Source organism: Jaculus jaculus, chromosome 1, assembly GCF_020740685.1.
Source record: "Jaculus jaculus isolate mJacJac1 chromosome 1, mJacJac1.mat.Y.cur, whole genome shotgun sequence".
In the NCBI taxonomy this organism is placed as follows: Eukaryota; Metazoa; Chordata; class Mammalia; order Rodentia; family Dipodidae; genus Jaculus; species Jaculus jaculus.
This window is the reverse complement of record NC_059102.1, coordinates 87701251-87721286: the sequence shown is the minus strand read 5'-3', so window position 1 is coordinate 87721286 and position 20036 is coordinate 87701251. Positions and strand designations below refer to the sequence as shown.

Here is a 20036-nt window from a genome sequence, read left to right as displayed (position 1 = left end):
AAATTTTCCAGAGGTTGGGTCTCATTGATAAATATACCCAATTTCTGCACCTCTCCCTTGAGAAGCCCATACCTACACCTGCTATATCATGCGTTTTCCCTTCCTCTTAATCCTCATGCTTAAAATCTATAGCAAAATCTCTTTGAGGCGGGCATGGCAGTACACGCCTTTAATCCCAGCACTAGGGAGGCAGAGGTAGGAGGGTCACCGTGAATTTAAAGCCACCCTGAGACTACATAGTGAATTCCAGGTCAGCCTGAGCTAGAGTGACAGCCTACCTCAAAAAAAACCAAAAAAATCTCTTGAAGCCAGGGAGACAGCTCAGTGGATAAGTGCTTGTCACAAGTATGACCACCTGAGGAGGCCTGAGGGGGCCTGAGTTCAATTCCCCAGCACTCATGTAAGCCACTGGCTATGGCCAAACACGTCCCCACCCTGTGGGGAGCAGAGACCAGAGAATTACTAGGGCTCACAAAAACTGCAGCTCTGTGTTCAGAGAGAGACCTTGTCTCAAGAAAATACATGGATGAGCAGCAGAGGACACCCTGTGTTCTCCTCGACCCCCCCACATACCACACCACATACACTACATGTGCAAACAACAAAATCTATTCTCATAAACCCTAAATGCCAACTCTGCTTCCAATATATAAAATGCAAACTTAAGGTCGTTTGTACAAGGGATGTCTTGAGGAAGGTTGGGTTTTTGAGCCAGGATTTCACTATTTTCCCAGTCTGACCTCAAACCTATGACCACCCCCCCTCCCCCATCATCTCAGCCTCCTCAGTGCTTGGCTTCAGGTATGAGCCACCAAGCTCAGCTCACACTGGACCCAAGTCCAGCTGACGGATCTGGACCCACAAAGCACCCACGTTCTCAGCACTACTTGAGTTCCCCTCCCTCAGTGTACCAGAGAGAGCCATTTATCTTGCTCCTTGTCACCACCTCTCATAATCAGCAGTCATGGAAGACAGACAGAAAAAAATGCCTTGGGTTAGGAGGAAAGCCGTTCCTCCTCCTGAGCTCACCCCGCCCCCATCGTCATGCTGGAGAATAAACTCCGGCCTTGTGCACACTAGGCAGGAACACAGCCTCTGAACTGCACTCTTCCTCCTCCTCCACTTTTTTTTTTTTTTTTTTTTTTTGAGAGCGACAGACACAGAGAGAAAGACAGATAAGAGGGAGAGAGAGAGAATGGGCGCACCAGGGCTTCCAGCCTCTGCAAACGAACTCCAGATGCGTGCGCCCCCTGGTGCATCTGGCTAACGTGGGACCTGGGGAACCGAGCCTTGAACCGGGGTCCTTAGGCTTCACAGGCAAGCGCTTAACTGCTAAGCCATTTCTCCAGCCCCCTCCTCCACTTTTTAAATGCAGATTCCGCCTGTGACCTTGTTATCTGCTTTTTCATTTCTTCTGACTTAAGAGTGTATCCTGAGCTTCCCAGAACATAGATGCTATGATCTATTATTGTGTACCAAGGGTGGCTTCATATAAGCAGGTGAGTAATGTTAGATAATTCACATTAGTTCTCTGGGAAAGACAGACAGACACAGAGAGAGACTGTCCCTAGATGACCTGTGAGGCCTGGGCTTTTATCACCCAGCTACTAGGCCCTGAGGGCGTGGTCCTACTGAGGATCACCCCTGGCCTCACATCACATCTGTCCCTAGCTCCCCATCCTCCCACCACCTAGCTAGAGCTCCGGTTGCAGATTCAGCTTTCAGGCTTCTCCAGGCATGAATTATGGAGCTGCAGGTGAGAGGCCACAGACCCAGCGCAACAATGAGGTCCCTTTGTTTTGGGTGAGCCTGCTCCCTGGAGCCAGTTTCACTTTCTACCAGACTTTCTGTGGCCTCTCAGTTTCTGACAATAGGCATGAGGAGAGAGAATGGGAGCACCCAGCCCAGCAGCAAGTGCAAACCCTGGTCCCACAGCCAGCTTCCCCCCCCCCCCCCCGGGCCCAGGCTTACCACACACAGTGCAGGTAGGGGAAGTGAAAGGAGGAGAGCAGCTCACAGAAGGCTCTGTCACTGACCCAGCAGAAGAGGGCAAGGGCCCACCAGAGGCCTGAGAAGAGGCCCAGCCTAAACACACGCACATTGTCACACCTGTGAGGAGGAAGCAGAGAACATCATCAGTCCCGGTTTCCACGCACCTTGCTGGCCACCCCTCCTGTGTTTCTGCTGCTTCCTCTTATCTCCCTGGGCTTTCAGCATTGGAGTTCCTATACAGCGTAGGGTCAGCCCAGTCTCGTGATGTACATATCTTGTATACACATGTGGCTGACAAAGCCCTACCTTCCACCTACTCTGTGTCCCCAACTCTAGGCATATAGATCCAAGTACCTTCTTTGTTTTTGTTTTGAGACAATGTCCCATGTAATCCAAGCTGGTCTTGAACTTTCAACAGAGCCAAGGAGGACCTTGAACTTCAGATCCTCTTGCCTCCCCTTCCCAAGTGCTAGGATTAGAGATGTGTCACATCCTCCATTTATGTGGTGCTGAGGATTGAACCATGGACTTCATGCTTGCCAGGCAAGCACTATACCAACTGAGCTATATCCATAGACCCCTAGCTACCTTTTTTTTTTTTTTTTTTTTTTTTTTTGAGAGTGATAAAAAGACAGAGAGAGAGAAAGACAGAATGGGCATGCCATGGCCTTCAGCTTTTGCAAACAAACTCCAGACGTGTGCGTCCCTTGGTGTTGCACGTGCAACATTGCATGCTTGCATCACTGTGTGTCTGGCTATGTGGGACCTGGAGATTCGAACACGAGTGCTTAGGCTTCACAGCACCTTAACCACTAAGCCATCTCTCCAGCTCCCTTGAAAGGGCACTCTGTTGTCCAACACAGATTCAAATTTAACATGTCCATAAGAAACTGTTTATCTTTTCCCATCCTATAACCTATTCTTCTCATATATACCACACCTAGCCCCTCATCACTTCCTTCAGAATCTGCCTTTCCAAATCTGCCTTCTTCCCACATGGGTACAGTCACCATCACCCCACAGACTGTTCCCACCTTTATTGCTGTGGTCAACTCGCAGTGAATGTGCTTCCGGGGAGCTGTAGCAAGAGAGAGCCACAGCATCCACACTTCCCCCAGGCCCCACGCATGGACACCCCTTTCCTCATCACCTCCTCTCCTCCATGCTGCCTTTGCTCAGGCCACAGTGGATCCATGCTAGTCCCCAAACATCCCAGGCCTTAGCCTGAATAGTTCCTGCAGGGTCTTCCCACTTAATGTTTCCCCTTGCCAGGGCGCTTTTCTCCCAGATGTCCACATGGCTCACGCTCTTCAAGTCTTTTGCTTAACATCACTCAAGGAACCTTTCTTTTTTTTTTTTTCTTTTTTTTTTTAATTTATGTTTATTTATTTATTTGAAAGTGACAGGCAGAGAAAGAGGCAGAGAGAGAATGGGCGCGCCAGGGCCTCCAGCCACTGCAAACGAACTCCAAATGTGTGCGCCCCCTTGTGCATCTGGATAACGTAGGACCTGGGGAACTGAACCTCGAACCGGGGTCCTTGGGCTTCACAGGCAAGTGCTTAACCAGTAAACCATCTCTCCAGCCCCTCAAGGAACCTTTCTTGACGACAGTTTTTATGTCACTTTATTTGTTTGAGAGAGAGAGAATGGCCATACCCAGCCACCTCAAATGAACTCCAGACACATGCGCCACCTTGCGCATCTGGCTTATGTGCGTATTGGGGAATCAAACCTGACTCCTTAGGCTTCACAGGCAAGTGCCTTAACTGCTAAGCCCCATGACCATAATTTTTAATAATTGCAACAGCTGTCTCCTCCCACGTGACCCTCTAGCCTCCCTCCCTCCCTCCCTCTTCCAATGTCCCCAGTCCTAGCTGTAACCCCTTGGTACCCTTTGTTTTGCTGTTTATTTGTTCATCACGTGTCTCCCACTGACATGTAAGCTGGTCAGTACTGTTTTGCCAGCACCTGGAACAGTACTGGGAATAAGGGAAGCCCTTGTTATTTGGTAAATGAAGGAATCAGTTCTTATACAGAGACAAATGTTCTTTGGAGAACAAATTCTACCAATTCTCCAAGGGAACATGCAACATCTGTGTTCTTTCCTTGTTGTGGAACTTCTCTTGAAGGGGGTGATTTCCATGGCTGGGGAGGAATGCCCAGGGACAGTTTGTGGCTAAGGGTCTTCGAACCCCTTCCTTTAGGCCCTCTTCCCCTCAGCAGAACATTCCTGGGTCAGTCAGAATCTCCCAGAGGGCCCTGAGTTCAAGAAAAAGCTTAATTCATATTTGTTGAACAGAGATGTCAAAAGCCTGACTGACATGCTGGCTTCATTCCCAGCTACCGGATAGAAATACAAGCAAAGGCTTGAATGAAAATAGGATAGAGCAGGGTTTGGTGGTGCACACCTTTAATCCCAGCACTGGGGAGGCAGAGGTAGGTAGATTGCCATCAGTTTGAGGCCACCCTAAGACTCCACAGTGAATTCCATGTCAGCCTGGGCTAGAGTAAGACCCTACCTTGAAATAGAAGGAAGGGAGGGAGAGGAGAGGAGGGGAGAAAAAGGAAGGGGAGGGAGAGGAAGAGAGGAGAGCAGAGCAGAGCAAGAAAATAGCATAGACAACAGGTTCAAAAGAACCACTTAAGAACACAAATAAAAATATCCCTCATAGGTGCGGGAGGGCACAGAAGTATGGAAATCTGCTTCTCTTTTTCAGATGAGACTTAAATTGCTCCCAGCATGGCTCAGGGAATTTTGCAGAAGAGGAGGCAGAAAGATTGTTAGAGCCACAAGTTGGGACATTTTGCACAGAAACACTGCCTCTCCCCCATAACTGACTGCTGCCCCCATAATGTATGACCCACAATTCCCATGGGGTTGACCTTGTCCCCAGTGAGGAAGGCCTCTTCAGAAAAAGGGCAGGGAGGAGGGAAATGATGGCACCAACATGTGTTGTTTACATACTAAATATGTCCATATCTAATAAAAACAAATTATTTTTAAAATGTCCTTAAAAGGATAAATGCCTTCTTTCAAAACTGTTTGAAGCCGGGCATGGTGGTGCATGCCTTTAATCCCGGCACTCAGGAGGTAGAGAGAAGAGGATCACTGTGAGTTCAAGGCCACCCTGAGACTACATAGTGAATTCTAGGTCAGCCTGAGCTAGAGTGAGAACCTACCTTGAGGGGAAAAAAAAAAAAAACTGTTTGAAAAGTCTGAACAGAGGCCCATAGCATGGAGAAACTGTTGGTCAGCTTTCCTTCACTATAACAAAATACCAAAGACAAACAACTTAAAAGGACATAAAATTTAACTGGAGAGATGGCTTAGTGGTTAAGGTTCTTGCCTGTGAAGCCTAAGGACCCAGGTTTGATTCCTCAGTACCCATGTAAGCCAGATGCACAAGGTGGTGTTCATGTGCAGTGGCTAGAGGTCCTGGCATACCTATTCTTTCTTCCCGTTTGCCTCTCTCTCTCACTCAAATAATGTTTTTTTTTTTTTCAAAAATGAGGTAAGATTAATATTGGCACACGGTCCCTTGGCCCTGCTGCATTTGGACCTGTGTCTAGCAGGGATCGTGAGGCAGAGCAGTCTGCTGCCACCCTGACAGCAGGAAGCAGAGAGACAGCATCAGCCAAGGCCCCAGTGTAACCTCGCTTCCTTCCATAAGGCCCCACCTCCTGAACACTCCACCAACTCTGAACACTGCCACAGGCCGGCCACCAAACCTTTAGTATGATTTTATTTTTTAAAAAACATTTAATTTTATTTATTTACTTGAGACAAAGAAAGAGACAAAGACAGACAGAAAATATGGACATGCCAAGGCCTCCAGCCACTGCAAAGGAACTCCAGATGCATGAACTACCTTGTGCATCTGGCTTACATGGGTCTTGGGGGACTGAACCTGGGTCCTTTGGCTTTGCAGGCAAGTGCCTTAACTGCTAAGCCATCTCTCCAGCCCACTTTTAGTATTTTGAGACCCTTAAGATAATTAGCTCCAATCCCATTCAGTGACCAAAACAAAGAGATGAACAATCTCAATTTCCCCTTCTCTTGACCAAACTTTACCTGGAAAAACTTTCCAAGAGCCAATCTTTGCTTCTACCTTAACTTTTTTTTTTTTTTTTTTTTTTTTTGGTTTTTCGAGGTAGGGTCTCACTCTGGTCCAGGCTGACCTGGAATTAACTCTGTAGTCTCAGGGTGGCCTTGAACTCATGGCGATCCTCCTACCTCTGCCTCCCGAGTGCTGGGATTAAAGGCGTGCGCCACCACGCCCGGCTACTTCTACCTTAACTTTTTAAAATATATTTTATTAATTTACTTGAGAGAAAGAGGTAGACAAGCCAGGTGTGGTGGCACACGCCTTTAATCCCAGCAATCAGGAGGCAGTCTTCTACCTCAACTTTTAATACTTCGGCATAGACTTCCTTTGGGACCTCCACCGCCCACTAATGGCCATCTCTCTATATTTCATCCTCTCATTGAGCCCTGCTATTTTCCTTATCACAGGTTGAAACTGAATTTATTTGTGTAATTATTTGCTTAATGTCTATAAAACCAATGACAAGCCAGACATGATGGTACATGCCTTTAATCCCAGCACCCACGAAGCAGAGGTAGAAGGACTGCCATGAGTTCGAGGCCACCCTGAGACTACACAGTGAGTTCCAGGTCAGCCTAGAGTAGAGTGAAATCCTACCTCGAAAAAAAAAAAAAACAATGACAATAGGAACTATAATTGTTGTATTCACCAATGTTTACCCAGTGCCTAGCAATAGTGCCCAGCTCAAAGCAGGTATTAAGTAAATGCTTGCTGAATGAATGGGTAAAATCATGAAGTACAAGGATGACTTTAATTGGACTACAGTGATTTGGGCTGAAAAAAAAGTTTTGAGACAGTCTCATGTAGCTCAAGCTGGTTTCAAACTCATTATGTAGCCAAGGCCAGCCTTCAACTCCTAATCTTCCTGCCTCCAGTTCCCAAGCACTAGGATTACAGTTCAGGTTTGACTAGGCTATATAATGAGATTCCATCCAAAGAAGGGAAGGGGAATAGCAGAGATGAGAAGGGAAAAGAAGAATGAAGGAAAAGAAAGAGAAAGGAGAGGAGAGGAGAGGACACAGACCAGGCTTGTTTGCTCCAAGGACTTATCCAGACCTGAGCTCTTTTAGGTTTTAATCTCACTTTTAATTTCACATGAAATTACGTTTAAAAAGAAAAGACCAACCAATTAATTTGTTTATCTGAATGTGTTCCTGCAGAAATTTAGAAACAACTGAAGGTAGTGATGTCATTTTATGAGCCTTAAGGACAACTGAGGTCATTACAGTCCCTCAAAATGGCTATAATGTTGAAGTGTTTTTGTAGGACTTAATTAAAATGTTACTCAAACTTATTTTAAGTTTAATCAAACTTGAAAAAGTTCATAAATTACATGAAAAAGAAAAAAAGCAGTGTAAAATAATATATGCAATAGGACCAAATATGGATAGAAAATTCTAAGAGCAGGCTGGAGAGATGGCTTAGCAGTTAAGGCATTTGGTCGCAAAGCCTAACAACTCAGGTTTGATTCCCCAGTAAGTCTGATACCCACAGAAAGCCAGATGCATAAAGTGGCACATGAATCTAAAGTTTTTTGCAGCAGCTGGGGGCCCTGGTACACCCATTCTCTTCCCCCCCTCACAAATAAATAAAGAAAAAAGGGAATTTCTTAAATGCTAAGAGCAATGTTCACTATTTCTTCTCCATTGATTCTTTATTATATTCTCAATAATTTTTTCTTAACAATAAAATCACTTTTTTTTTTTTTTCAGGTAGGTGTCACTGTAGCCCCAGGCTGACCTGGAATTCACTCTGTAGTACCAGGCTGTCCTCAAACTCATGGTAACCCTCCTACCCTGCCTCCCAAGTGCTAGGATTAAAGGGATGCACCACCATGCCCAGAGTAAAATCACTCTTATAATCAGAAAAGCATATTTTAAATGTAGCTGAGTTTCAGTAATATCAGGTCATGACCCCAAATCAAAATAAACTTTCATTTTCTCCTGCTAAGAGAAGGTTCAGAAAGGACAATGATACTGAACTGAAAAGGCTAGACACACACTTTATAAAGGAACACTAAAGAGGAAACCGAAATCCAACAATAGTCCTTCCTCTATATCCCTGAGCACAAGGAGGTACAGTGAGAAATATTTGGCTCAAAGGTTACAGATCATGCTGAGGACAAACGGAAGATTCTGGAAGGAAATATAAAGAGCGCCAAGGGCATGCTCTTTTCTGAGAATCTTATCAAAGCAGAGAAACAACCATTTTTCCTTTTCCTTGTTGGTAATTGGAACACAGCAGTGAACAAAGAGACCTGTCCATGTAGAGTCCATGTGAAGCAGACAGTGAGCAAAACAGTCACACGCATCACTGCAGGGACGGCTGGGCCGAGGGCGTAATGGACAGCAGTGCGGGGCACCGGCACGGCCGAGCCCAGAACTGAAGGCCAAGCAGCAACGGACGCACGGGGAGTCAGGAAGGGGGAAGGATAGACCAGCATAATAGGAGAAAAACTGATGACAACAGAAGAGAAGACAGGTGAGTTGGAAAGGAAGAACTCAGTGGAGGGGGTAGAGGATCGGAAAAAGGGAGGGTGGTGGGAGGGGATTATGATCACGGTATATTGCCTATATAGAGAGAGGTTGTCAATAAAAGCAGGGACAGAGCAGGGAGTGGTGGCGCACACCTTTAATCCCAGCACTCAGGAGGCAGAGGTAGGAGGATCGCTGAGTTCAAAGCCAGCCTGGAACAAAATGAATCCCAGGTCAGCCTGGGATAGAGTTAGACTCTACCCTGAAAAAGAAAGAAAGTGGAGGGTGGAGTGTGACCAAGGCCCTAGGACTGAAGGAGCCGAGCTCACGTGAAGATACAAGAGTCATGGCTGAGGGAAAATGCAAGGGAGAGCTTCATGGGGGAGAGATCAGCTTGCAGGGCAGCCCGGGGTGTGTCCAGGACTTCTAACTTCATCTGCATTGCAATGGCAACACACAGAAAAATGACTGACCAGGTGGTTCCTGGCTTGGGCACCTGAGTAAATGGTGCTCCCACTTACTGCAGTGGGAAGGACTATGAGAGAGGACCAGAGGTGGGACAGGCAGGTGAGAGGTCTGGCTTTGGCAAGCTGAATTCTGGACACCTGCGACGCACGACATTAGAGAGGTCAGGTAGGCAGCCAAGTACAAAATGGCAGAGTGAGAAGGAAGGACTGCGCGGGGAGTGGTGGCGTCCACTTGTGATGCCAGCACTTAGGAGGTAGAGGAGAGTGGATCAGTAGTGCAAGATCTATGTAGAGTTTGACAGAAACATAACTGGATTGGAAACATGACTTGGTAGCCATTTATGACAGTACAGCCATGGAGTACAGAAAGGGAAAAGCTCCTGTTAGTCCATCGGGCTTATAAACAAATGATTTCTTACAAGTCAAGAGGCTGGGAGATCCAAGGTAAAAATCCAGACACTATCAGAGTCAACGTCTGATGAGAGCCCATTCTTCACAGATGGTGCCCTCCACTGTGTCCTACATGGTAAAAGAGAAGACAACTTTCTAGGCTACATCCTCACCCCTCTGAAGCTTCCTGAAAGATTTAACATTCATTTCATTCTCTCTCCCTCTCAACACACACACATACACACACACATACACACACAGTCTTTGTTTTTTCGAGGTAGGGTCTAGACTGACCTGGAATTCACTCTGTAGTTAGTCTCAGGCTGGTCTTGAACTCATGGTGATCCTCCTCCCTCTGCCTCCCAAGGCTGGGATTAAAGGTGTGTGGCCCCACATCTGAGTTATAGTGTGGTATTATGCAGATCAGATTGGCCTTTGCTTTGAGTAACACAACACCAGAGAGGAAGAAGAGAAGAAAGGGAGAGGAGAGGTCACTTTCACAGAAGAACGAACTGAACACAGTGCAAAAGCACTGGAGTTCAGGAAGAGAGGGATGGCTCCTGGCTGAGAGGAGAAGAGGCCCCACAAGGGAGCTGACATCCAAGGTGCCTGCTGCAGGAGGGGGAGGGCTATGCCAAACAGTAGTGAGAAAGGAGGGACACGGAGTATGGAAAGAGCACTGAAGAGAAGAAAACAAAACAAGGAGCCAGTCCAGACTGGTCCCAGGCCCCAAGTAAGCAGCCAGGGGCAGACAAGGCTAAACAGTAAGGAGCTGTTGAAGATTTCTATACAAGGACAGGGAGTAATGTAAAGCAATAAATAAAAAATAAAACTCTCTGGGCTGGAGAGATGGCTTAGCGGTTAAGCACTTGCCTGTGAAGCCTAAGGACCCCGGTTCAAGGCTTGATTCCCCAGGACCCACGTTAACCAGATGCACAAGGGGGCACACGTGTCTGGAGTTCGTTTGCAGTAGCTAGAAGCTCTGGTGCGCCCACTCTCCTCTCTCTCTCCCTCTCTGCCTCTTTCTCTCTGTGTCGCTCTTAAATAAATAAATAAAAATAAACAAAAAAAAATTTTTTTAATAAAATTCTTGCCGGGCGTGGTGGTGCACACCTTTAATCCCAGCACTCAGGAAGCAGAGGTAGAAGGATCACCATGAGTTCAAGGCCACCCTGAGATCACATAGTGAATTCCAGGTCAGCCTGGGCTAGAGTGAGACCCTACCTCAAAAAAAAAAACAAAAATAATAATAATAATTAATAAATAAATAAATAAAAATAAAACTCTTTTAAAGAAGCAAACCAGACATAGAGACACACACCTTTAATCCTAGCACTCAGGAGGACTGTTGTGAGTTCAAGGACACCCTGGGACTACATAATGATCAGCCTAGGCTAGAGTGAGAGCCTACCCTGAAAACAAACAAAATAAAAAAGACTAGAGGGGGTGGGAGAGATGGCTTAGTGGTTAAAGTGCTTGCCTGCAAAGCCAAAGAACCTAGGTTCTATTCCCCAAGACCCATGTAAGTCAGATGTACAAGGTTTGTTAACACAGGCTGGAGGCCCTGGTACACCCATTTTCTTTCCTTCCTTCTTTCCTTCCTTCTTTCCTTCCTTCCTTCCTTCCTTCCTTCCTTTCCTCCCCCCCACTCTCAAAATAAATGAACATTAAAAAAGACTAGATGAAGAAAAGGAAATAAAGCACAAGTGGACAGGTGTGAGGGTGGGACATCCAAAAAGGAGGTGACAGAGGAGACATTTCAGAGAGAGATCCTATGAAATACATAGATCATTTGCTAGGGCAGAATAAGAGGGGTCAAGCGATGGCCAGAACATTTCAAGTCTAATGGCATTGAGACAGTGATACATTAACATCACTTAGGGAGTGTGATGAGAGCCATGGGGAGATGGGCAGGGAAGGAGACAAGCCAGTGACTTCGAGTAGACAGTTTGGAAAACAGGGAAGTCTAACTGAGGACACCAGCAGGCAGGTGGAATCGTGAGACTGGACTTCAGCAAAAAAAGCAGACAGACTGCAGAGAATCATGCAGAGACCTGAGAGGAGGACCTAAGGGGTGAGTGAGGCCTGCAAGGAATGAAAAGGTTGAAGATTAAATCTGGGGATGTCTACCCTCAGAATGGAAGGAGTGCAGTGGGAACACAGAAGTCAAGAGAAGAAAATGAGGAGGATGACTGCCTATGCTTCAGACAGGCAAGGATGAGGATGACTGAACAAAGTTCTATGCTCTGACCTAGAAATTTAAAACTTACTACTTATAGCCTAAGGGAGCTTTTATGTGTGCCCAAAAATACACAAAGATGTCCATCACAGAGATATTTATAATGGTAAAAAACTAGAAATAACCTTAGTGTTCAAAAAAGTTAACTAGATCAAAGTCATCCTCTCTCTCTCTCTCTCTTTCTCATTTTTTTAGACAGGATCTCATATAGCCCTGATCCAGCTGCCTCTACCTCCCAAGTGCTGAGATTACAGGTGAGCACCACCATTTTCAGTCATAAATTCAAATTCTATATGGGTATTGTTGTAGACAGTTCCACAATGCTGGGGTGAACGTCCAAATCAAACAGTTTACAGGAGGCACAGGATTCATTTCAGGCTTTCAGAGCCAAGGGAAGGCCCATCAGTGGCAGAAGAGGCTGGCTCCCGTTCATCAATCCACGCAGAGAGAAACCACCACCAAGCAGCACTGACACCAGCGCACACACAGCAAGCAGAAGTCCACCAGAGCTCAGACTGTTCTTTTACACCTTTGGGCTACAATTCAGATCTGCCCTCAAACACACCTTAGGGCTGGATCCCAGTGACACCTCCTCAGCCAGGAGGCTGGAGACCCAGTTACAAGCTTAATAAAACACCTAAGTCAGCCAGGCGTGGTGGTGCACGCCATTAATCCCAGCACTCAGGTGGCAGAGGTAGGAGGATCGCCATGAGTTCTAGGCCACCCTGAGACTACATAGTTGTCAGCCTAAGCCAGAGTGAGACCCTACCTCAAAAAAAAAAAAAAAAAAACCTGAGTCTATGAGGGGCACACATTCAATTTACCACAGGTATTAAGTGTAACTTATAGACTGATATTCATTTACAGAGAAAGATGGCCACAATATAACCTTAATTGAGAAAATCTAATTTTGATAGACATGGTGGCACACACCTTTAATCCCAGCACTTGGGAGGCAGAGGTAGGAGGATCACTGTGAGTTCAAGGCCACCCTGAGACTACATAGTGAATTGCAGGTTAGCCTGGGCTAGAGTGAGACCCTACCTCAGAAAAAAAATAAAATTTTATGTTAACCTGCAAAACAGTAACCTCATATTTATATACTCATATACTACAGAGCTAATTAAAAAAAATAAATAGATAAGATGGCAAAAAAATAAAGACTAGAAAAATAAAGAGGCTAATCATTGGGGCTTTTTGTTTGGTTTTGGTTTTTAGAGGTAGAGTCTCACTCTAGCCCAGGCTGACCTGGAATAACTATGTAGTCTCAGGGTGGCCTCGAACTCATAGTGATCCTCCTACCTCTATCTCCCAAGTGCTGGGATTAAAAGCATGTGCCACTGCGCCTGGCTCTCATTGTTTTTATTCAATGGTATGAGCTAAGCATTGTTCTAAGTACTACCAAATATTAATTTATTGGGTACTTTATTTTGTGCTTATCTGTATTTTCCAATTTTTCCACAGCCAAGTGTGAGATTCTTAATCAAAATTGGTCTTTTGGGCTGGAGAGATGGCTTAGCAGTTAAGCGCTTGCCTGTGAAGCCTATGGACCCCGGTTCGAGGCTCAGTTCCCCAGGTCCCACGTTAGCCAGATGCACAAGGGGGCGCACGCATCTGGAGTTCGTTTGCAGAGGCTGGAAGCCCTGGCGCGCCCATTCTCTCTCTCTCCCTCTACCTGTCTTTCTCTCTGTGTCTGTCGCTCTCAAATAAATAAATAAATAATTTAAAAATACCTTTAAAAAAAAAATTGGTCTTTAAAAAAGATCATCAGTAACTTCAGACTAAAGTTAGGAGGCAGGAAGATCAACTTAATTCCAGCCTTGGCTTCAGGATGAGTTTGAGGCCAGCCTTAACTACATAAGACCCTGTGTTAATAAAAATAATAAGGGAGGCTGAAGAGATGGTTTAGTGGTTAAGACACTTGCCTGCAAAGCCTAAGGACCCAGGTTCAATTCTCCAGGACTCACATAAGCCAAATGCACATAGTAGTACATGCATCTGGAGTTCCTTTGCAGTGGCTAGAGGCCCTGGCATGCCTATTTTACTCTCTCTTTCTCTGTCACTCACAAATAAATTTTAAAAAATTCAAAATAGGCCGGGCGTGGTGGTGCATACCTTTAATCCCAGTACTTGGGAGGCAGAGGTAGGAGGATCACCGTGAGTTTGAGGCTAGCCTGAGACTACATAGTGAAATCCAGGTCAACCTGAACTAGAGTGAGACCCAACCTCAAAAACCAAAAAAAGAAAAAAGTAAAAAAAAAAAAGAAATTAAAAAATAATAATAAAGGGCTGGAGAGATGGCTTAGCAGTTAAGGTGCTTGTCTAGGAAGCCTAAGGACCCAGGTTCAACTCCCCAGAACCCATGTAAACCAGCTGCACAAGGTGACACACACATCTTAAGTTCAATTGCCATGGCTAAAGGCCTAGAGCACCAGTTCTCTCCCTCTCTACCTCTCTCATAAAAATTGATAATTAAGCACTTATTAGATACTAGGCCTTACTATGTATTAAATTATTTGCACTTCCAAGTCAGACTATTTCTGAAACAAGTTCCTTACAAACCAATCTTTGAAGACCTCATAGAGATATATCCTTTTGCTGCCAGACTTCCAGTTCATTCTTCTTCAGCCATCTCTGACCCTGACTGGTCTTCCTGATGATCAAAGCAACTCCAAAAAGCAAAGCAATTAGAAAGAAATGTCTGTCTCCTCTCTAAATGAGGAGGAGGGAGAACTCACTTGGCATATTACACAAAGCAACTATCACACTCAAAAGGGCATGGTGGCCCATGTCTGTAAGGAGGCTATGACAGGAGGATCACTAATGAGTTTGCGGCTAGCCTGGGTTACATAGTGAGACTCTATCTCAGAAAACCAAGACATTCAATGTTCATAATAATTATAGAAGCATGTATTAAATACATTTTTAAAGTAACTGCAAAGAAAAGTAAATGTTTTTAGTGAATACTAAAAGGCAGTGACCTGTGTGTTTTAACTGTGGTTGGGAGACTCACACACTAGTACTAAACTATTTCTGAGCTCTGGGTCTACCACCTCCTAGGGAAAATGGTTATCTCTGTAGCAAAGGCCCATGGGACACTAAACCTTAGAAAAAGTGTCACAGTCCACGGGAATCAGACATGGCTCTTCCTCGTGCGCTTCCCCTCCTTCCTGTGTGTGTGCAATGACCTGTTTAGGACCTCTCCTTTCACTTTAGACTTGTTACCTGTACACAGCTCGTCTCTTTGAAGAGAAGCATGTCTAGCACTTTGCATGAATACCAAGGTGCTTCTGATAAGCCTACCTTAGATGGCTGAGATGACCCGTATCCACTGAACAGCCACTCTCCTGCTAAATTCACACCATCAGATCTGCCCCAGTCCATAGGTAGACCCCGAAACCTCATACAGAGCCAAATGCCTCTTTCAGGCCACAGGACAAGATAGGAAAGAGTCGGGCATTCCCTTCACGCGGACAGCCTGAGGAAGGAACAGCACCCACCTCTTCAGCTCCGCGATAAGCAGCGCTGTGCATGGAACGCCCAGGGTCATCAGGGATATGTTGTTGATGGCAGGCTTGACAAAAGCCAGGCATGTTGTAACTGCAGACAGGACGCACACCACGGCCTTGAACCTGCCCCTAAATCAATGGAAGCCAAATCAAGTCCATTAGCGAAGGAGATCCTGCTTGTTTGTTTAATGTGTCCCTCATGCCCCATGTTAGGGATGGAACCCAGGGCCTGGTGTATGCTGGGCAAGTACTCTACCACTGAACTCTATTATCTTTTTGTTTGCTTAATGTTGGTGAGGTATAACCATGGCTATTCATGCAAACTGAAAAGAAATTCTGCACTAAATAGTAAGAATCTAAAAATTATTCATGTTCACTCTACTTCTAAGGATCTATTCTTAGGAAATAATCAGAAACTTTAAACATATTAAGGGGCTGGAAAGATATCTCAGTGGTTAAAGGTGCTTCCTTGTAAAGCCTGATGGCCCAGGTTCAATACCTCAGCACTCACATAAATCCAGATGCACAAAGTAGTGCGTGCACCTGGAGCTGCAAGAGGCCCTGGCATGCCTATATTCATTCTCATTCATATTCTCTTTCTCTCTTTCTTGTTCTCTCTCAAAATAAATAGGGATTGGGGATAGAGCTGAGCCATTAAAGGGGCTTGTTTTCAAAGTCTGCTGACCTGGATTCAATTCCCCAACACCCATGTAACTCCAGACCAAAAGTGGCACATGTGTCTGGAGTTCATCTGCAGGAGGCCTTTCTGTGCCAATACACATACATGAAAATAAATAAATAATTTTAAAATAAAAATAAATAGGGGCTGGAGAGACAACTCAGTGGTTAAAGGTGCTTATTCACAAAGTCTGACAACCTGGTTCAATTCCCCAGTACCCATGTAAAGTCAGAGGTACAAAATGCCAATTGCATTTGGAGTTTGTTTGCAGTGGCAGGAGGCTCCTACTGTACACATTCTCTCTCTCTTTTGAGCTACAGCCTTTTGAGCTAGAGTGTAACCCAGGTTGACCCGAAATTCACCATATAGTCTCAGGGTGGCCTTGAACTCATAGCAATCCTCCTACCTCTGCCTCCTGAGTGCTCGGATTAAAGGCGTGAACCACCATGCCCGGCTCCCTCCCATTTCTCTCTTTCTCTCCCTCTCTCTCTCTCTCCCTCTCTCCCTCCCTCTCCCTCCCTCTCTTCCTTGCTCTCTCTCCCCCACCTCACTATGTCCCTCTTTCTCTCTCTATGCTTACAAATAAAGTATTTTTTTTAAATAAGGGCTAGAAAAATGGCTCAACAGTTAAGGTGCTTGCCTGCTAAATAGGCACCAGCAAGCAACAGTTCCTCCAAAGCTTGCCTCACCCAGGTTCAATTCCCCACTACCAAATTAAAGCCAGATGCACAAAGTGGCACAAGCACCTGGAGTTCATTTGCAGTGGCTAGAGGCCCTGGTTTGGCTATTATCTTTCTTTCTCTCTCTGTAGGTCTTTCTCTGTGCCTCTCTCTACTTGCAAATGAATAATTTAAATTTTAATTAATTATAAAATGATAAAACCACAATAAACCCAAGTCTCTGGGGGTGATATATCAATAGTCTGATTGCTGTGAGTTTGGGGCTACCCTGAGACTACATAGTGAATTCCAGGTCAGCCTGGGCTAGAGACCCTACCTCGGAAAGCCAAAAAAAAAACTTTGTGAAAACAGTTCTAATAGGACTATCTCCTGACAATCTACAAGTCCAGCCTGCACTAGAAGTCTGTCCTGACGAGATGTTAACGTGAATTATTGCACAGGTCACTGACACTTTCCTCCTAGCCCTGGGTGAAGGTCATTCCAGTGGAAAAAAACAAGAATTAGCGACGTGATTCTGGACATGCTTCTTCCTCTCTCCCAGGGATCTCACTTCCTGATCCATAAAGCAGTGAAAAGACTGGAGCAGAGGATCTCTCTGACTTAAATGAAGGAGCACATGGTTTTCCAATAGCTTGTTATTTCTCATTAGCAGAATTTGCTTTGGCCAAGATCCCTGGAATAGGTCACAGTTAGGAAACTAATCTGATTGAAGCTCTACTATAAAGAAACCAAGGCCACTGAATCTGCAAAATACAAATTTATCTTTTAAATAGGAAAAGCACTCATCATCAAGGTACAGGAAATCATTGATCAAGCTGCCAACATTCTGACTGGAATTTACACTCACTGTAGCCCTGAACTTTTACAGAGGAAGAAAGATACGTGTGAAAGGAACCAGGCCCCAAGCCTTGGGAGAACTGTGCTTTTCTCTGGCTTCGGCTGGCATGTGCCAACTACCAGATGAAAGGCCACCTGCCCCAGCCTGGGAAGACGGGCTCACTGACACTATGCACATATCCTTTGGGACCCACAGAGACTGGGGTCAAGGTTCTAACATGTCAAGGCTATAGTCTTTTGACTGGTTTCTTTCCATTCCATTCCATTCTCCTTCCTCTCCTTCCATATGCCAACCACATGTATTCTCTTACCATCTCACTGGTTCCTGGGTCCTTTACTATTTTTTTTTTTTTGAGGTAGGGTCTCTCTGTAGCCCAGGCTGACCTGGAATTCACATGTAGTCTCAAGGATGGCCTTGAACTCACAGCAAACAGACTAGGAGAATCATTATTGGTATCTCACCCCCAGAGACTTGGGTCACTTGGCAATCCTCCTACCCCTGACTCCTGAGTGCTGGGATTAAAGGAGTGCACTACCACACCCAGCTGCTTTACTTTTTTGTACTCCTTTTACCCTTTTGCCTCTTTGAGCTTCATTATAATTTTTTTCTTTTATATTATTTTATTTAATTTTACCTATTTTTTATTTTTTATTAATTTTTATATTTGTATCTATTTGTTTGTAATCAGAGAGATGGCAGGGAATGGGTGTTCCAAGGCCTTCTGCCACAAACAAACTCCTGACATATGTGCCACTTCTTTGTGCAACTGTCTTTACATGGGCACTGGGAAACCAAATCCAGGCCATCAGGCCTTGAAAGCAAGCACCCTTAATCACTGCGCCATCTCTCTAGCCCCATCTATTGTTCTTAAATAGGAAAACAAGTAATTAAAAATTTGGTGGGCATGGTGGCACATGGCTTTAATTCCAGAATTAGGAGGCCAAAGTAGGAGGATTAGTGTGAGTTCGAAGCCAACCTAAGACTAACTCCAGCTCAACCAAAAAAGGGCTAGAGAGATGGTTTAGTGGTTAAGGTGCTTGACTGCAAAGCCTAAGGACCCAGGTTTGATTCCCAGGTACCCACGTAAGCCAGATGCACAAGATGGTGAATGCATCTGCAGTTCATTTGCTGTCGCTGGAGGCCCTGGTCCGTGCATTGTCTCTCACTATCTGCCTCTCCCTATCTCTCTCTCTCTCAAATAAATAAATAAAAATATATTTTTTTTAAAAGCCTGAGGAGATAGCTCAGTGGTTAAAGGTACTTGCTTACAAAGCCTGATGGCCCAGGTTCAATTCCCCAGGACCCACATAAAGCCAGATGCATAATGCATGGTACATGTGTCTGGAGTTTGTTTGCAGCAGCAAGAGGCCCTGGAACACCCACATATTCTCTCTCTCTCTCTCTCTTTCTCAAAATAAATAAATAAATAAACAAACCAACAAACAAAGAAATTTCCGGGCTGGGAATGTAGTTGAGTTGGCATACTGCCGGACTAGCCTACAGAAGCCTTGGTTCAATCCCCAACACCACACAAACCAGGTGGGTGGTACACACCTCTAATCCTAGCACTCAGGAGGTGAAGGGAGAAGGATCAATAGTTCAAGACAATCTTTGGCTAGCAGGTTCTAGCCAAATGCATCACCTCCCTGGACTCAGTGGTTTAGAATTCAGGCACGGGTTAAAAAGAGCAGCAGAGGGCTGGAGAGGGCTTAGCGGCTAAGGCATATGTCTGCAAAGCCTAAGGATCCAGGTTCAATTCTCCAGGTCCCATGTAAGCCAGATGCACATGGTGGTGCATACGTCTGGTGTTCATTTGCAGTGGCTAGAGGACCTGGCGTACCCATTCTCCCTCCCTCCCTCCCTCTGTCTCAAATAAATAAATAAAACAGATAAATAAAATGTAAAAAAAAAAAAAAAAGCAAGAGTCACTGAAAACACAGGTGTCTCAATTACAGAAATGTGCATACAAATTCTGACCCCATCAGTCATGGCTGTGAAGCCCTTGGCAAGCTCAATTCTTCCAGCCTTTCCCATGGAGGACTAAAGCTGTAGCACCCAAGGTAGTTTTATGAAAAACACAACATTTAACACAGGGTGATACAGGCCATCAAACTCACTCTTACCATCTTTCTTGTTATTGTTTTTAGAGTAAGTACTATTTTAATATTATTATTGTTGAGCTGGACATTGTAGTGAATTCCTGTAATTCTAGCACTTGGGGAGCTAAGACAAAAAGATCACTGTGAGTTTCAGGGCAGCCTTGGCTAATAGTGAGACCTGATCTCAAAACGACAAGCTGTGTTATTGTTGTTGCCAACACTCTCAAGAAAAACCAGACTAAGCTGCTGTTGTAATCCCCAAAGGCTCTGCAGGGCACTGCCAAATGGCTTCAAAGGGCAAGCTCCCGTTATGACTCTGCAGAACACCTCCCACCCTGGCCCCAGGGGCTTGGTAGAGAAATGTACTGGACCGCGAGGATGTCCTGTAAACACAATTTTGTGACCAGCAGAAGTAAACAAAGTCCACGTGACCAGGATGCCCAAGAGTCACCAGAGGCTCTGGGTACAAGAGAACTAGAAATTTCCAGGAGTGATGACAGGCCATTTCTACCTCAGTCTCTGGTCATGTTTTGTTTTCTTTTCCCCAAAATACTTTTTACTTA

General features: G+C 45.2%; 1 protein-coding gene and 1 non-coding gene across 3 annotated transcripts in view; one reads left to right on the top strand and one right to left on the bottom strand.

The window, feature by feature from the left end:
• Positions 1-20036, bottom strand: part of Acer2 (alkaline ceramidase 2) — a 45632-nt gene that overhangs the window by 5918 nt on the left and 19678 nt on the right. Inside the window, exons 4-5 of one of the 2 annotated variants that reach the window (XM_004658421.3) lie at positions 15169-15306; positions 1972-2109 (exon numbers count right to left, since the gene is read on the bottom strand). In XM_004658421.3, the coding sequence (XP_004658478.1) occupies positions 1972-2109; positions 15169-15306 (276 nt within the window). The remainder of the gene's footprint in view (positions 1-1971; positions 2110-15168; positions 15307-20036) is intronic. The other variant, XM_012948771.2, reaches the window with a different exon arrangement.
• On the top strand, positions 7217-7347 carry LOC123457896. The gene has a single exon (XR_006635251.1). It is a non-coding gene; the product is annotated as a small nucleolar RNA SNORA33 (small nucleolar RNA).